General features: G+C 47.1%; 5 protein-coding genes across 8 annotated transcripts; 4 read left to right on the top strand and 1 right to left on the bottom strand.

The window, feature by feature from the left end:
* Positions 1-13: 13 nt before the first annotated feature.
* Positions 14-1,117, top strand: 140up (RPII140-upstream gene protein). The gene is made up of 4 exons (XM_017166082.3): positions 14-237; positions 300-465; positions 527-615; positions 666-1,117. The coding sequence occupies exons 1-4, from the start codon at positions 65-67 to the stop codon at positions 1,030-1,032; spliced, it is 795 nt and encodes a 264-aa protein (XP_017021571.1). The 5' UTR covers positions 14-64; the 3' UTR covers positions 1,033-1,117.
* twf (twinfilin actin binding protein) lies at positions 1,041-2,667 on the bottom strand. Its single transcript, XM_017165964.2, has 4 exons — positions 2,546-2,667; positions 2,409-2,486; positions 1,533-2,308; positions 1,041-1,478 (listed from the first exon to the last, which is right to left on the bottom strand). Exons 1-4 carry the CDS (start codon positions 2,568-2,570, stop codon positions 1,326-1,328), a joined length of 1,032 nt encoding a protein of 343 aa, XP_017021453.1. The 5' UTR covers positions 2,571-2,667; the 3' UTR covers positions 1,041-1,325.
* Abi (tyrosine kinase Abl) lies at positions 2,420-5,600 on the top strand. Of its 3 annotated transcripts, none has more exons than XM_070286830.1 (7): positions 2,420-2,561; positions 3,189-3,555; positions 3,652-4,280; positions 4,344-4,434; positions 4,513-4,524; positions 4,594-4,781; positions 4,841-5,600. In XM_070286830.1, exons 2-7 carry the CDS (start codon positions 3,194-3,196, stop codon positions 5,002-5,004), a joined length of 1,446 nt encoding a protein of 481 aa, XP_070142931.1. In that variant the 5' UTR covers positions 2,420-2,561; positions 3,189-3,193; the 3' UTR covers positions 5,005-5,600. The 3 variants fall into 3 exon arrangements, with proteins under 3 accessions (XP_070142931.1, XP_017021253.1, XP_017021338.1); XM_017165764.3 differs by lacking the exon at positions 2,420-2,561 and adding an exon at positions 2,874-3,033; XM_017165849.3 differs by lacking the exons at positions 2,420-2,561; positions 4,513-4,524 and adding an exon at positions 2,874-3,033.
* Positions 5,601-5,839: 239 nt separating this feature from the next.
* Positions 5,840-12,664, top strand: Kif19A (Kinesin family member 19A). Of its 2 annotated transcripts, none has more exons than XM_017164422.2 (6): positions 5,840-5,995; positions 9,938-10,154; positions 10,235-11,681; positions 11,742-11,890; positions 11,945-12,288; positions 12,342-12,664. In XM_017164422.2, exons 2-6 carry the CDS (start codon positions 10,044-10,046, stop codon positions 12,565-12,567), a joined length of 2,277 nt encoding a protein of 758 aa, XP_017019911.1. In that variant the 5' UTR covers positions 5,840-5,995; positions 9,938-10,043; the 3' UTR covers positions 12,568-12,664. The 2 variants fall into 2 exon arrangements, with proteins under 2 accessions (XP_017019911.1, XP_070142934.1); XM_070286833.1 differs by lacking the exon at positions 5,840-5,995 and adding an exon at positions 6,196-6,632.
* A 379-nt stretch (positions 12,665-13,043) lies between these two features.
* Rb97D (Ribonuclear protein at 97D) lies at positions 13,044-16,983 on the top strand. Its single transcript, XM_017165648.3, has 6 exons — positions 13,044-13,201; positions 13,346-13,575; positions 13,637-13,881; positions 14,015-14,797; positions 14,855-15,023; positions 15,870-16,983. The coding sequence occupies exons 1-5, from the start codon at positions 13,118-13,120 to the stop codon at positions 15,016-15,018; spliced, it is 1,506 nt and encodes a 501-aa protein (XP_017021137.1). The 5' UTR covers positions 13,044-13,117; the 3' UTR covers positions 15,019-15,023; positions 15,870-16,983.
* The last annotated feature ends 43 nt before the right edge of the window (positions 16,984-17,026 follow it).

Below are 17,026 nucleotides of genomic sequence, written 5' to 3'. Positions count from 1 at the left end.
CTATCGAAAAACAGCTGACTTTTGTTTTTATTTTTCCACGTTATTCAACGTCCTGATAACAAAAATGAGTTTTCTGAGAAAAGGACACCGACTGCTTATCGCCGGCATCCTGCCGGCCATTGAACGCAGTCCGGACGATATTGTGGACAAGGAAAACAAGACCTACAAGGCGTACCTGGCCAGCAAGCCACTGGAGGAGACCGGTCTGGAGCGATTGAAGCATATGTTCTCCATCGAGTAAGTAATCAGGATAATTCCACTTGGAAGGAAACTAAGGATATTATTTGCATACGTTTCAGTGAGTTTGGCAGCATATCCTCCGAACTGAACTCGATTTACCAGGCCGGTTTTCTGGGCTTCCTGATTGGAGCAATTTACGGCGGCGTTACACAATCGCGCACGGGATACATGAATTTCATGGAGAACAATCAGGCCACAGCCTTTAAGTCGCACTTTGATGCCAAGGTGGGAAATAAGTTATATAATATAAAAAATTAGTTTAAAAATTTGCATTTTAAATTTGCAGAAAAAGCTGCAAGATCAGTTTACAGTGAACTTTGCCAAGGGCGGCTTCAAATGGGGCTGGCGCGTGGGACTCTTCACCACCTCCTACTTGTGAGTGTCCTTAAATACTTTTCTCTCCCTTCTCTGATAGCTTTTTACAGCGGCATCATCACCTGCATCTCCGTTTACCGCGGCAAATCCTCCATTTACGAGTACCTGGCCGCCGGCTCCCTCACCGGGTCTCTGTACAAAATGAATCTGGGATTGCGCGGCATGGCAGCGGGCGGCATTATCGGTGGCTTCTTGGGCGGAGTGGCTGGAGTCGCATCCCTGCTGTTGATGAAGGCCTCCGGCACATCGATGGAGGAGGTGCGCTACTGGCAGTACAAGTGGCGGCTCGAACGCGACGACAACATCCAGCAGGCCTTCAAAAAGATGACCGAGGGCGACGAACCGGAGTTGTTCAAGGTCCACGACGAAAAGATGACCGAACAGCAGACACAGGTGTCCCTGGAGTCGGTCAAGTAGGATTCACGTCGAGTGTAAACTTAGTTGAGTTTTTTTTATTAATTTAATTTAAATAAATTGCAAATATGTCCTTCTAAAATTTAAACATAGAGACAAGAAATACAGTTACGGAAGCCCTCATTGGCTGCTGCTATGCGTGACGCCTCCACTGGCAAGGGGGGGCACGGAGTAGACACAGAAAGACAGATAGGATGAACACGAAACTCGATTGAATGCAATAAATTAAATGCTCTGCCAGGAACAGACGGTTTGGTGGTTAAATACGATATTGAATTGACTCGATGGGATCAGACTTAGTCCTCGGCGGTGGGACGCGTGAGGCGCTTGGCGCCGCGATTCGGTGGGCCCTTGGGCTTGGCAAAGGCGGGTCGATGCAGGATCTTCTTGGGGTGAAGCTCCTCCTGCAGATAGGCCTCGGTAAGCTCGCTGCCGTTGTCGATTTCCAGCTAAAAATTAAAAATGTATAAATAAATTGTCATAAAGCCCCAAATTTAACCTACCTTCTTGACCACTTCCACGCCCAGGGCCGCCAGCTGGTCGAGGAAGGGCGCCTTGCAGCTGGAGTACATCATGCGCTCGCGCACCGAGCAGGAGTAGCCGGGCATTGAGTAAATGAACACATACGACTCCAAGTAGTCGCCCTCGTGCGTGTGCCGGAACAGAAACAGATGGTAGCGGGCATGATCCTCGGGCACCTGCTTGGGCAGATCGGCCAGCTCCACCTTGGCCGCATGGGAGACATGGATGCGCTCCTCCTCGAGATCGATGCGGAACTGCAGGTAGTCGTAGCTGCCGCGCACCAGATCCTGGACGGCGGCCAGCGTGGCCTCGCTCAGCGGGCAGTTGATGCCGCCGAGCGTCTGGTGGCGCGTGTTCGTGCTGATCTCAGTGTGAACCTCCGTCTTGCGCAACTCCTTAAGCTCCTCCTCCCGCATGGTAAGCGGGGCGGGGGCCGCAAAGTCCCGCTTGTGCCGCCGGTAGCCCTCCAGCGTCGTCTCGTCCAGCGTGGTGGCGTGCAGCTCCTCGGTAATGTAGGCCGAGCCGAACTCTGTCTTAAGCGTGGCCTTGGTGGAGGCGTAGACCATCTTCTGCCGGATACTGGCCGTGTCCGGAGTCCAGCTAATAAGCAGCCAGCTGTGTCCCAGCGGTATCTTGGCGTCCAGCCGGTACAAGATGTAGCAGGGCACGTCGGCCTCCAGCAGAGGAGCTACCAGCTTGTCATAGTCTCGCTCCCAGTCCTTCTTGGCCTCCGCCGTGGCCCCGCAACTCAGCTGCTCTGTGAATGAAAGGGTGCAGCCGGAAACGGCGTTATCAGAGCGGGCGGTACTTAGTATATAATCGTGTGTATATATCACATCTTCCGAATTTCCACTTACCGTTCTCGATCGAAACTTTTATCACACGATATTTGTCTTTTTTCGCCTTGCCGAACACCTTGGCCAGCTGCTCGTTGGCTGGAATGGAAGAAGGAAATGTGTAGAACCTGTTTAAGGAGCTCCTGGCATGAACAAACCTCTGATTCCCGTTTGGTGAGACATTTTTGGCAAAGAAAATAAATATTTCCCCACAAATTTCTATTACTCACAACCAGTGTGACCGAAGTGCGCTGTCGAGGGAACACCCAAATTAGTGTGCAATTCCCAATTATTAGCTAGAAAAAAGCTGATGTGCATTAGCATTAATTTGCTTATTCAAGCTTAATTAAGTAATTAAATGAAAAATAAGTACATAAATCAGAGTTAATCTTCTTTTAAAATAATAGTTAAATTCCTGGTTTAGCAAAAATTAATTAATTAATTAAGGAGAATCATACAACACTAAATCTAGCTAAACTGTCACCCCTACCCTAAATGTAGTGTTACAAAACGCGCATCTTTGTTCTTAAAAAAAAATACAGCGATTCGATTGGGGAAAATGTAAAGAAAAATTGCATTTAATTGCATTTATCGCGAATTAATTAGCCTGGAAAAGCCTCTGCAGTGCAATTGCATAGTCAATAAAGTGAGTGCAGGTGGAAATTCGGTCATTTGAAGCGCCCAATTGGTAATTTGGGGCGCTGGCGTCGACGTCGGCAGAGAGGAAGTCACGCCCCAAGTGTTTACGGGCCTGGAAAGTGCGGAAAATGCGAAGAAACTAATTGTAGCTACCCCCCACAGCATCCATGCCCATGTTGACCGAAGCCCCCATGGCCAGCGAGAACATCATGGACGAACTAGCCTCTCTGATACGCACCGAGATCCCCGATGGCCGCCAGAGCCTGCGGGACAGCTACACGAATTTGGAGCGTGTGGCCGACTACTGCGAGGACACCTACTACCGTGCCGAGAACAAGAAGGCGGCACTTGAGGCCACCAAGAACTACACGACCCAATCGCTGGCCAGCGTCGCCTATCAGATCAACACGCTCGCCTACAGCTACATGCAGCTGCTGGAGCTGCAGGCGCAGCAGCTGGGCGAGATGGAGTCCCAGATGAATCACATTGCCCAGACGGTGCACATACACAAGGAGAAGGTGGCGAGACGGTAAGATGAAAGGGGAAAAATATAAAATTAATATTAATATAATAATAATAATTTTATTATAATTTCCAACTTATTATTTAATTTATAATCCCAAAGTGAAATTGGCGTTCTAACGGCCAACAAGGTAAGCTCGCGCCAGTTCAAGATCGTGGCTCCCATCAATCCGGAGAAGCCCATCAAGTATGTGCGCAAACCCATTGATTACTCAATTCTGGACGAGATTGGCCATGGCATCAACTCGGCCTCGCATCCGCAGGTGCGCCAAAAGCACCGAGGCTCCAGCCATGGTTCTGTGCAATCCCTGGTGCCGTCATCGTCGGTGGTGGGTCCGCCGCCCACCACCAAGCCACCGACACCGCCGCAAATGTCGCGTGGTGCTGGGAATACCGGGACTTTGGGCAAATCTGTTAGCAATACCGGGACGCTGGGCAAGAGCTCCCGCGAGTATCGCACTCCACCGGTGGTCAATCCGCCGCAGGTGCCCTCGCACTATGCGCCCAACTATCCCATTGGGCATCCCAAGCGCATGTCGACGGCCTCGTCGGTGACTACGACCACTACTGGTGGTGGAGCAGCGGGCAACGAGCGGGCAGCTGGATACAGTGCCCTGCCAATGCCGCCCAGCCAGCAGATAGCCACACACGTGAACCTGCCGTCGGCGGGCATGATGCAATCGCTGCCACCGCCGCCGCCCACAACATATGACGATCGGAGCAGCATGCCTCGTAAGTTGGCGTGGAAATTGTGTATATCTTAGATCCTGGAATATATTTTCTGTGTGTTTTCAGCTGCTCCTCCTTCGCCTTTGACGGTGTCGCAGCACGAGATGACCGAGCAGAGTCACATTGGCATGCACACTTTGGGTCGCAACATCAACAGGTAAGTCCTTCATCCCTGATCTTCGTTCTCGTTGTGTACATATAACTCATTTCATATTGTTCTCTGTGCAAAATCCAGGAATCCAAATCGGTAAATTGCATGTTTTCTTTCAATAGATTTTCAAAAGTTATTAATATTTTATTTTTTCCCAAAAAAAAGAAATCATTTCAGCTTGAACTTTGCACGTCCCGGCTCTCAGTCGCCGCCTTTGCCACCTCCGCCGCCGCCAGAGGATGAGCACCAGGATTTTGGAAGACCCAGGACTTCGACGGGACCGCAGCTGGCGCCCATAGTGCCCGAGGATCAGAACTTGCCCGGCTGGGTGCCCAAGAACTTTATAGAGAAGGGTAAGTCAAAGGAAATAAATTAAATTAAATTAATTAATTCCCTTATTTTATCTACCCAGTGGTGGCCATTTATGACTACTATGCCGACAAGGACGACGAGTTGAGCTTCCAGGAGAGCTCGGTGCTGTATGTGCTCAAGAAGAACGACGATGGCTGGTGGGAGGGCGTCATGGATGGGGTCACCGGCCTATTTCCGGGCAACTATGTGGAGCCCTGTGTCTAAAGCCTCGCCTACTCGCTACTCTATATATACACATATATTCTAAACATGCCAACCATTACAATAATCTGCATTATCTGGACTTGTAGAGGGTCCTTGGAGGTTTGAAACAGGCTCGTTTGACAATGACGATAACAATTTTGAGCATAAGGACAATTTATACAATTACAGCGAAGAGAGCGAACAGAATTCCATTAGCATCAGCCCATTGCATTTAGTCTAATATAAACACAGGATTCCCAGGCCCAGGACGAAGCTTGACCTATTTACACTATTTAGTAGCCAAAAATAGCGCTGCTACGAGGGGCGTTACCCTTTATCAACTTGAAGGCAAGTTCTAAAAGTGTTCCACGTAGACGAATTCAGTCCAATTACTTTAAATATTTGCCTAAGCCCACACACCCTCGCCTCTATCCGTATATCCGTAGGTTATATAAATTTCAGTTAGCTTTGAATACTCGAGTATTGTCCAGTTTTACGAACCTTGTTTGCCAGCAGCAAAGGAATCAAATCAAATTTATATACACTCAAACACACACACGCTCTACTTTATATGGTAAAAAATAATAGCTAATAAAAATTTCAATTACCAAACCGCATGTCCTTGTTCCTTGTTCCTTGACTTACCCAGGACCGTGTAATTTGCCTTGCGCGCGCTGACCTTCTCGTGAGCCGGATGCCCATAAAAAAGCAAATCCCGGTAATTGGGGCAAGGCTCTCCGTGGTTCCGCCAAATTTCAAATTCGAAAATCGAAATCTGGAATGCAAATTTCAAGGCACTTTGAGTGACGCCTGGATGGAAGGCTTGAAATATTTACAAATGCCAACACTAAACACCAAAAACCTAGTTTTTACGGCCAAGTCAGTCAAGCCGTCAATCATCATCGACACGCCGCCCACCCAGAGCCTTTTTAGGTAACAAAATTTTAGGTCTTGAAGCCTTGTTTTGTCCTAGAAAAGAGCGTTTTGTTTTATAGGATTTTTTGCCTGTAAAGTAAGTAAAGTTTTTATTTTTTTGAAGCCTTCTTTTCGCCCACAAATATTATCAAGGAGTTATTACTCAAAAGGAGTTGACGTGGCGGAAATGCCACAGAAAAAGAACTCAGAGTGCCTGGCATGATTTGCATAAAATGTGCTAAACCGTTGGCCCTCGAAGAACCCTCTGTGGAAATACCTTTTATTTGTCCAACAATTATTAAAGTGGACCTCAACAAACAGCTGAGAAACTTGGGCCAGAAATGTATGCAAAATGGCGCATTAGCATTTCAACAATTCCAAAAAAGGCAAAAGAACGCGACCAACAACACAATTGATTGTTGTGCCGTGCCAAGAGGTGGAGTCATCCCTCCCCCGAAAAGCTCACCTGCCACAAACTCCTGCACTCCGTCCACCCCCCAGGACATGCCTATAATTTCGTTATTTTCTGACCACGGCCGAGACTCGGACCTCTATTCAGTTGAGTTTGTTACGTCGACGCGAATGGTTCTATCGCCAGGAGCCTGTCATTTCGGTTATTTTACACAAAACTCAAAACGGAAGCAAGCCCACGAGTTTAAAACATTTTTTTGTGAGATCCTTTGGCGTGTCCGGAAAGTTAGCCCGAGCGGATAAAGTGCAAAACAAAACTATTTGTAAGTGTGAGCCACTGCCGTCGCGTTGCAGAGGTGCTTCTGAAAAGTTCTTTATCAAAATGTTTGTTTTACATAATCTGCCGACTCCGAGCGCCGCATTTAATTGACCCACTTGGAGCCGGATTTACCCCGCAAAGTGTAAAATATTACATTATTTCATGTCAAGATTGGGGCCACAGCTTGCTTTGCCACTTTGTAGCGAAACACATTGCGGAATACTTAACCCACTTAGTGGGTACCAAGTTTCCAGAGGAGTCCTGCGGCACGCACAGAGTGCCTACCCGCGAAGGTTACCCACTTGGTCACATGCATCGCATCCTTTATAAGTTTCCCCCAAAAAGTGACGTCACATTAAAGCCATTATGGGGGATATGCAACTTGTGGTCACTACTCCACTTGATGGTACTCTAAAAATAAACCCAGTGGCAATGTGGAAGGAAAGGGAAATGGCTGTGGGGTAATTAAGTCGTCTCCAGGTCACTGGGGCCATCAATCAAGCAACGCTGCGTATACGCAATGTCGTCGGCAGGCTGGGTAATTACAGTCCGGCGATTTACCCTGCTCAGATTTTGTTGGCTCAGCTTTGGACCTTCGTGGAAATAATAACACAACAAACAGAATGTAATTCCCAAGGTGAATTTGAATAACACTTGAAGTCCAGAAGGGGAATTGTTGGGGTTTCTTAGCTCTTAGAGGTTTTTCTGAAGGATTACGAGATGGATTTTAGGTGGCCAACAAAGTCATAGATGTGTACTACTATCAGATTTCATTCCATGCTTCAAATCCTTGATGGAAACATAGTCTTTCAGTTCCAAGAACTCTTATGGACGAGCTTCAAGCTTGATTTTTGTCTTAAGAAACATTTAAAGCAAAAAAAACCCTTACTATAATATTTCAAATCAAGTTCTTCTCTTTTTATGGAAACTTCCTTGCTAAACCGGAAATTTAATAAAGAAAAAACCCATTAAAAAATATGGCGCACTAAAAGTAACGCTTATTAATGTGCTATTTGGGTCACCCAGTTGGAAGGATATACGTTTTAATCCAATTTATAGTAAAGCAATTTGTCAATGTTTATTCCTCTTTGTTGTGGATGAGATCCTAATCTCGAAAGTCCTGTGTTTACTTAGGGATCCTCTTTGTTAAGGCACCTCAATCCAATCAAGTCGAGTCGAGTGAGTTAAAAGGCAAATATCCTTTATCATTTGTCCGGGCTGTCTGTCCCTCCGTCCTGGGGCTCGAAAAGCAAACTCATTAGCGATAAAGAGTCTGTCGCACGCGTTATTACTTAGCCACGAGACTCGCCTCAAACTCCATAATTTATACAGGGTTTTCCCCACCGAAAGAAAAAACCTTTCAAAGTTCCAATTCTCCGCCCAAATTGGCCCAGTTCCCACTCCCGATTTCCGCTAATGAGCACCGGATTGTGGCCCAAACAAAGAGCCACGCCCTCATAGCTCCCAAATGGGGTTCACTAGCCGGCACATATATAACTATGTAAGTAAAGCAAATCAAAACATGGCCATACCGAAGCATTAAAAACATTAACAGAGCCAAGGGAGACAGGGTAGTAACCCCACTAACCCAAGTCCAAGCCGCCCCATTTCGAGTTGGAGTCCTGCGACTTTCGTGTCGTGTCTGCTGGCAATTTACACAAATTCAATAAACGACAAAAAACCCGGCAATAGAATATGAAACAAGAACTGGCAAAAGTGTTGAGGTCTCGGGTCTCCCCGAGTGGAGACCGGGCTGGGTCTATGGGGTGCTGCTGGGTTCACCTGGCTCACCTGGCATTAAAGACCTTAAATCGATTTTCTTACATTATCGTATTAGTGGCAAAGGAATCTCTTTAAGAGTGTCCCCTATGAAAGGGAATGGGGAATACCTAAAGAGTGTTAAGAGGTTTTCTAAAAAAAGATCCTGTTTTTTTTTATGTACAAAATTATAATATAGAATTGTAATAATTAAAAATTGCCATCTTCTATCCAGAAATGAAATGATTTCTTCATCGCCTTTTAAGCTTTTGACTAAAATTGTAATACCCTGTAAGGGTATAAAAACTCTCATAAGTTATGTTTGCGTGTTCATTGCAGGCAAAGCTAAGTCGACAAATCAAGAGATCGAAAAATGATATATGACTTGAACCCAGGCGTTTTCTTTCTTTTTTTTTGTTACATTAATCTAAGGGCAACCGATGTTTTGCAAACTTTAAGCTATAACTTAGCTTCCCAAATAAGTTTGAAAAATTTAAAAATCAGTCTTATCTGTATTTTTAATCATTAAATTTCATTTAACAATAAATAATAATAATTTTCTGTGTGTACTCGTCACCCAATTTGGACACTCAATATACCAACCCCTTCGTTTGTTGACACTCGAGGCCTGTAATTTGTGTACATATATTTATTAGAGGGGGGAATGCGTCTTGCCTGGGACTGTTCCATGACATATTCATGGCACCTGAATGGGAACGTGGTATTAAAGTTAATAATGCAGCCGCCCCCACGAAGGGCAGTCGCACGTTTTATAATTGAGCAGCTTTTAGGTAAATGAAATTATTATATGGGTTTGGGGAAGCGACAGTTGGTTGTGGCTTCGGGTGGGGGTACCTAGGGGTGACATGGGGTTGGGTCAGAGGTCGGCACGGGACATGGCTCTGGGTTTAGCGGGTGGACAGGGTGAAAGTAGTGGCAATCCAATTTACACGCTTGAAACAAGCTTACAGTTTAGTGTTTTTAAGTGGGTTTAATTACAAAAAATAAATAAAAATAAACTATTACTAATTACAAAAATAAATCACTAGAAATTCTAAATGTATTACTTTCTTTTCTATATATAAAATTTCGTAAAAAAATGAGTTTGTGGACCTTGAATTGGATTTAATTTTCTCAGGCCATAAGAATATTCCCCCCTAATATGGTCCAAGTCGTGGACTAACCTATTACTAGGTTCAAAGACTTTCCAGGGTTTTCCCCGTGCTAGTTTACAGTAGCCACTCGATGACCATTGACTCCTTTCCCATTGATTTGCATGTCAAGACACATTTCTTTTCGGGGTGTTCCAAGTTCACGGCTTGATTTATGGCTCACGGCAGCTCCTTGAGCTGAGAGCTTGAGCCACAGGTAAACAATGCGCTCCGGAGACCTTAAGTAACCCCCTACTCCCCGTAAACCCCACCAGGTGCCAAGGCCTTGGCGCTTAAATTCACAAGTCCATTAAGCGCTCGCTGGGCGTTCCCGCACTGCTGATGGCATTTGTACGATTGTTGACAACAAATTGACACGATTTGTAATGGTCTTGTCCAGGTCAGGTCATCAGTCAGGTCAGGCCAGGCGGCACGTGGCCAGGACAAGGACGCTTACGACCGCCTTCACTTCCAACTTACACACATTCCAGAGGATCGGAACAACGATGGCGGCCAGTGCAGGAGCTAGCAGTTGGTCGGGCAGCAGCGGCGGCAGCAATTCATCACAGGGACGATCCATAGCCACCGCCCAGCCAGCGCAGGAGGAGCGATTGGTGGTGAGTACACTTAATGCTAGAGATGTAATAATAAAAACTTAAATAATCATACAACTTCACCTTTCCATCTCCCCCGTTAGGTGGCCGTCCGTGTTCGTCCTAGCATGGAAGCCGCTGAACGTTGCATCGAGGTGGTTTCCGGTGGATCGCTGCTCTATGATGATGGCGGCAAGAGTCGTCCGCGACAGTATTCCTACGATCATGTCTTTCGGGAGAACGATACCCAAGAGCAGGTGTACAAGACAACCACAGCACCGCTGGTCAGAGATGTTCTCAATGGCCTCAATGCCGCCGTATTTGCGTATGGAGCCACGGGCTCGGGTAAGACGCACACCATGTTGGGGCCAGTGCCGCGCAAGAAGCCCCAAACCGCACCAGATCGGCCACCAGCTACCGCTAGCTGCGAGGCCACGGATGTGAGCAGCCTGGACATTGGCCTAATGGTGCGCGCCATCGAAGATATCTTCAGTCACATCGAGTCGGCGGAGGCGGACACCTGTCGTGTGTCCATTTCCTACCTTGAGATATACAACGAGCTGATCCGGGATCTTCTAAATCCTGGCGGACCCCTGGAGCTGAGAGAAGATCATCGGGGCCAGCGCATCACGGTGGCGGGTCTCTCGGAGATCACCACAGCCAGTCGAAAGGAGGTGGTGAGTCTGCTGATGAAAGGGAACAAGGCGCGCACCATGGAGCCCACGGCCGCCAATCAGACCTCCTCCCGGAGCCACGCCCTGCTGAGTATCACTGTCCAAGCGCGGACTCCCCTGGGCACCAAGCAGGGGCGATTGTTCCTCACCGATTTGGCCGGTTCGGAGCGGGCCAAGAAGACGAAGAATCGTGGGAAAAGACTGCAGGAGGGCGCCCACATAAATCGCAGTTTGTTGGCTCTGGGAAACTGCATCAACGCTTTGTCCGGCGGAGCGAGATATGTGAACTACCGGGACTCGAAGCTGACGCGGCTGCTCAAAGAGGCGCTCAGTGGTCGCTGCAAGACCGTGATGATCGCCCACGTGGCGCCGGAGAGCAAGCACCGGGACGAGACCAAGAACACTTTGGTGTATGCGGATCGGGCTAACAGCATCACCACCAAGCTCCAGAACTCCGTGTACATTGATGAGTTCAAGGACTTCCCCACCAAGCACTACCAGAGTTTGGTCTCCGAGCTGCGGGACGAGGTGTCGCGTTTGCGCACCAAGATGCTTACGGAACGTCCTCGCAGTGGAGCAGCTGCAGCAGCAGCAGCAGCGGCGGCGGCCGCAGCGGCATCGGCATCCGGAGCCGACTCTTCCGCGGCTGGACTAGGCGGCGCCATCCCCGAGCAGGATGAGCAGCGCAAGACAGAGCTGCGCTATTTGCGGGAGCAGATCGTGCTCACCTTCAAGCAGCAGATGAAGCTGCGACGCAAGCTCCTGGAGGCCGAGAGCCATCTGTTGGGCTTGGAGCTCGACGCCGAGCGGCAGCACATGATCATCTCGCACTGGCAGGGGCGCATCGGGAAGCTCTACGACGCCATGGGCGAAGATGGTGGCTATTACTACCCTCCCATCCAGGAATTGAAATCTATTAAAATGTATTCACCTGCAGATATAGAATCCGAGGGCTCCGTGGCCTTGAAGAACGCCTGGGGCGAGCTGGCGGCCATTGAGAAGGAGAACCGACGCTACAAGGAAATCCGTGAGCGGACAGAGCACGAGCTGGAGCAGTGTCGCCAAAAGGGAGTCAAGCTGGAGGATGTGAGTTCACTTTGATTTAAATCTTCTATGGTTTAAACTCTCTTCTCTTGCCAGGAGCTGCCGGAGAGGATTAGCAGCGATGAGGAACGCGAGCTGCTGGCCTTACTCTGCCGCGTCCATGAACTGGAGGCGGACAAGGTGTCCCTGCAGGCGGAGCGACTAGCCCGCCAGGCGGAACTGCGGCGTCGCGACCTCCAGCTGCTACGAGCCGAGCGCCAGCGCCGTCTCTGCGAGGATATCATAAGCTCCCAGCGACGGCTGATAGAGGAGGGTAACGTGGATTTGCCCGATGAGCTGCGCGAACTCTACGGGCTGTATCAGCAGGAGATACACGCGGGCGTGGTCACGCCGAGCACCAGCAACTATGAGAAGAAGCTGCCGCCCATTTACACGGCGGGGTAATTGATTAATCCTTCCGTCCAAAAAATATCCTGAATCTCTCTGGTTTTAGTTCTGATTCGCCCGGCTCCAGTTCCAGCTCGGAGTGGTCTCCGGCCTCGCCCCTGCCGCCCATTGACAGCCAGGTGGATCCCGTTGATCGTGTCATGGGTCCGCCCGTCAATCCGCGTTTGCCTCGGCTGGCCACCGCCGCTTCGAATACATCTGTCCAGGGCGGCGCAGGCGGGTCACGGCGTCCGTCACTGCGCGTGGCCAGGAGCAACCATCCGCATCCGTAGGAACACGGTATCTAGCGCCGGGAATGTGCTCAGGAATAGTGTATTTAAAGATTAGGGTTACAGGAAGATGGAATTGAATGTCTGCTCAAAAACACTTGTATTATAACCTAACATTTTCGCATTATTTATTATTAATTATAAATATTTCTTTATCAAATAAATAAATAAATTCGAATTGAAACGCTCTATTTTTTCGGAATGAAATAATTTGAACATAAATTTGTATTACTTTTATTTTTTGTTGTCAATTAAAGAATATGAATAATGCATGTGTACAAGTCGATTTAGCCATGTCTGCTATAATTATTATTCGTTATTTTTCATTTTTAAAAACATCTAATCAACGTTGCCAGATCGCCAGTGAACGAGCGAACAAAAGTGCCAGACTTTTGGAAAGTGGCATCACTAATAAAACTAGTGATGCAAAAACATCGATTGTGAGTACATCGATTGTTTTCAACATCGATGTTTCAAAGCCTATTTAAGTTCCATCTCTATCTCGCAACCTGGAAAAAACGTTGTGTTCCTTGATTTTGTTAAACAATTTTCAATGACTAGTTCTGCGGCGGTGAAGGACGAGGTGGGCGAGAGCCCCAGCCCGGATGTGGTTATCCTGCCGGATCGCGAGGATGATGTAAGTTGCCATTGAAAACTTGAACCCTGAGTCCCCAGGCACACACGCACACACTTGTATGTGCGCCTTGCCCCATGACGCACTGAATTGTGCTATTCCGGGTATGTACCACCCCCTTTTTACCACCCACTTGCCGCCCTGCAGGACATCTGCGAACTGGAGCACTTGCGTAAGCTCTTCATAGGCGGCCTGGCGCCCTACACCACCGAAGAGGGCCTCAAGGTGTTCTACGGACAGTGGGGCAAAGTCGTAGACGTGGTGGTGATGCGCGATGCGGCCACCAAGCGTTCGCGCGGCTTCGGCTTCATCACATATACAAAGTCCATCTGTGTGGACAAGGCCCAGGAGAACCGTCCGCATGTCATCGATGGCAAGTGAGTACAAACGAGAGTAGTTGCCGCCTTAAAGGTTTAGAATCATATCATTCCTCTGCAGAACTGTGGAGGCCAAGCGCGCTTTGCCCCGCCCAGAACGCGAGTCGCGGGAGACGAATATATCCGTAAAGAAGCTGTTTGTGGGCGGTCTGAAGGACAACCATGACGAGGATTGCCTGCGGGAGTATTTCGTTCAGTTCGGCCGTGTGGTCTCCGTCAAGCTGCTGACCGACAAAACCACCGGCAAGCGTCGTGGCTTCGCCTTCATCGAGTTTGACGACTACGATGCCGTGGACAAGGCCATACGTAAGTAAACAAAACCAAGTTCACTTTCACGAGGAAAGCCCGAATGAGATAGTGATCTCATTATCAGTTGTTCTCCGTTTATTGCAAAATCTCCATAAACGGATTATCCCAATCTTGTGTACTTTCCTTGCAGTCCAGAAACAACATTCCATTAAGTACGTGCACGTGGATGTGAAGAAGTCCATCTATAATCTGGAAAAGAAGGACAAGCAACAGCAGGGAGCCTTGACCAATGGCAACAAGCCGCCGCCGCCCAATCAACAGCAACATCAGCAGCAGCAGCAGCCGCATCAACAGGCACCGCCGCCACAGCCACAGCATAATGGCAATATGCCAGTCCCACCTGGCTACCGTCCACCCGGGCCCCCGCCTCAGGGTATGCCCCCCTACCATCAACAGCAGCCACCACCACCGCCCATGAACGCCCCGCCGCCCAACTACAATTACTGGGGACCGCCTCCACCGCCCATGCAGTCCTATTACCAGCAACCGCCCCCACCCCAAATGACCGCCTGGGGACCCTATCCGCCGGCCCAAAATGGCTGGAACGCTCCCCCGCCGCCGCCACCAGGTGCCCAGCAGTGGCATCCCAGCCAATGGGGCTGTCCGCCGCCGGTGCAACAGGTACCACCGGCCGGTGTGGTGCCGCCTCCAATGGATCATCGTCATGGCGGTCCTCCGCCTCCGGCTCCTGGAAACTGGAATATGCCGCCCAATGCACCGACTCCGGGTCAAGGAGCTCCACCACCGCAGGGTCCGCCGCCCCACCAGCAACCACCGCCGCAGCAACAGCAGCCGCCACCGCCGAACTTTGGCAGCGGCTATCAGCAGACCTACGGAGGTGGCCCGACGAAGCACAACAACATGCACGCGAACCGCATGAACCCGTACGCAGTGGCGCCTCCCAATCCCTACCGTATGTTGAGAGTTCTCTGCGATAAATCTGTCAGTAAATCTCTCATTTACTCCACAGAACATCCTCAGCAGCAGCAGCCGGCACCTGCGTATCCGCCGTATAATGCCACCGCACCGCCGCCCAATGGAAACGTGCCATCAGCAAGTAGTACCAAGGCCGTGGGCGTGTCCAACGGTTCAGTGGCCACCGGAGGAAGTGCCAACAGCAAGTACCGCCGCTAGAAAGGGTGAGTGAATGATGAAGGTGCAACCTGTGCAAACAACCCCAACCGTCCCCGCCATTAGTCGTTTATAAATGTGGCCTAATCATAAGAAACAGGGATGTATATCGAGGAAAAGTACGATATATATGTATATTGCTCGATAACATATCGGTAAATATCGAGGAGTATGATATATATACATTTTAAATGATGAACATATAATTAACAAAAAAAATTACCTAACGTTTGATATATCGTTTTTTTTTTTAATTAAAAATATCTCTTTTTTAAAGATATCGAAAAGGAAAATTAAAAAACAATATTACAATTCTTGTTTAACGATTATTTAAAAAAATTACATTATAGGTAAATTTGAATTACCTTTTATTTTCAACAAAAACAACTTAAACTATAATTATTTGGCACAGTTTAAGAAAAAAAAGTTTATCGATTTATTGAGCATATTTTGCAAATTAAAAATATGAATTTATGTATGTATCAGACTTTTCTCAAATACCCATACGCTAAAATCCCTTATAAGAGATACCCGAATACGTCTTGCCACTATTCAGACAAGCCCACAAGCTGGGAAAAAATTGACTCTCACCTCATCGATATATTTCGATATTTCAGAAAATGAATTAAATCAAGAAACACACGTCTTATTTATATTGATATCATTTTTAGATAAACAATAAAGTAAAAAAAAAAGAAAAATATCAAAAATTAAATTAAAATTCCAATAAAATAATTATCGATAGATATGATCGATGTTAAAATCATTTTTTTCCCAGCTTACCCACAGATGAGGCAGTACGTCTGAAGACTCGTTAATTTATTTACTAATGTGTAATGTTCTCTTTGATTTAGATGCTCTCAAAAAGATCATGATCAAGATACTGTTAAATAGGCTCTTTGATAAGCTAGGCCAGACTCGCTTAGTTACTAACAGGACACTTGACGAATTGTCTCTCTCTCTCTATCTATCTCCTATCTCTCTATCATAAGACAACTAACTACGGTTTTTACTGTACACTTAAGCTATGCCATTGATAAATCCTACGATCGATCTAAGCTAAACCACAAGCACATATTTTCTACACCGAACGTATAGGAAGGAGCCATGCCATGCTCTTTTACTTTGGACATATGTATGTAAACCCTGCAGATATAATACAAAGCTCTCTATTATTATCCATCTCTCTGTCTGCAAGTCGAATTGAGGAAAAGGCAATTGAAGCAATAAATCAATTAACAATTAGAATGAAAATTACAAAGATTAAGCCTGAGCTTATTGGCCAAAAAACAAAACAAGAAATTATAGCTTAGTCATAGATATAATATTAATATTATCTGAACCATTTTCAACAAGAGATACGTCCACAAAAAGAAAGAAACAAGAAATGAAAATCAGATCTTAAATCAAATCTAACTCTGAGCTGGCGGGCGTCACACGGATGCGTGGCCTTACCTATCAATGTACACAAGAGTTGATATCAAAAACTATTGTCAATTTTCATGAGAAACGACGAATATTTAATCTATAAACTCGACGACTCTGTAACGGTTTCCAAAGCAGCAGACACTGAAAAAAATGTTTATGTTGAACCTTTTGATTTTCCACAAACAAATGAAATAATATTAAGCTTGCTGATATGTATTCACACACACACACACACCACACACACCTCTAAGTTAAGTCTAAATCTACTCTCTTTACCTAGATGTACGACTCGTTCTCTCTCTTAAGCTTACGTTCCGTAGCGCACGCCAAAGGCTTTGAATTGAAATTATAAATTAAATGAATTAATTTATGTATAATAATGATAATACGATAAAACAGGGGTGATACGGAGAGGATCAGTCCACCAATGGCTCCATCGAGAGCTCCTCTATACAACACACTAACCACACACTTTATGATAACCGAACTATATATTATGAAAATCCGTATTTATTTTAAATAAATAAATAAAAAATGCAACACTATGTATTTGTTTGAGGCGCCGATTTGTAAGTCTCTGTCT

The sequence above is a fragment of the Drosophila kikkawai genome, chromosome 3R (assembly GCF_030179895.1).
Source record: "Drosophila kikkawai strain 14028-0561.14 chromosome 3R, DkikHiC1v2, whole genome shotgun sequence".
Lineage (NCBI taxonomy): Eukaryota > Metazoa > Arthropoda > Insecta > Diptera > Drosophilidae > Drosophila > Drosophila kikkawai.
The sequence above is the reverse complement of the archived record's forward strand: the minus strand, read 5'-3'. Positions and strand labels throughout refer to the sequence as shown.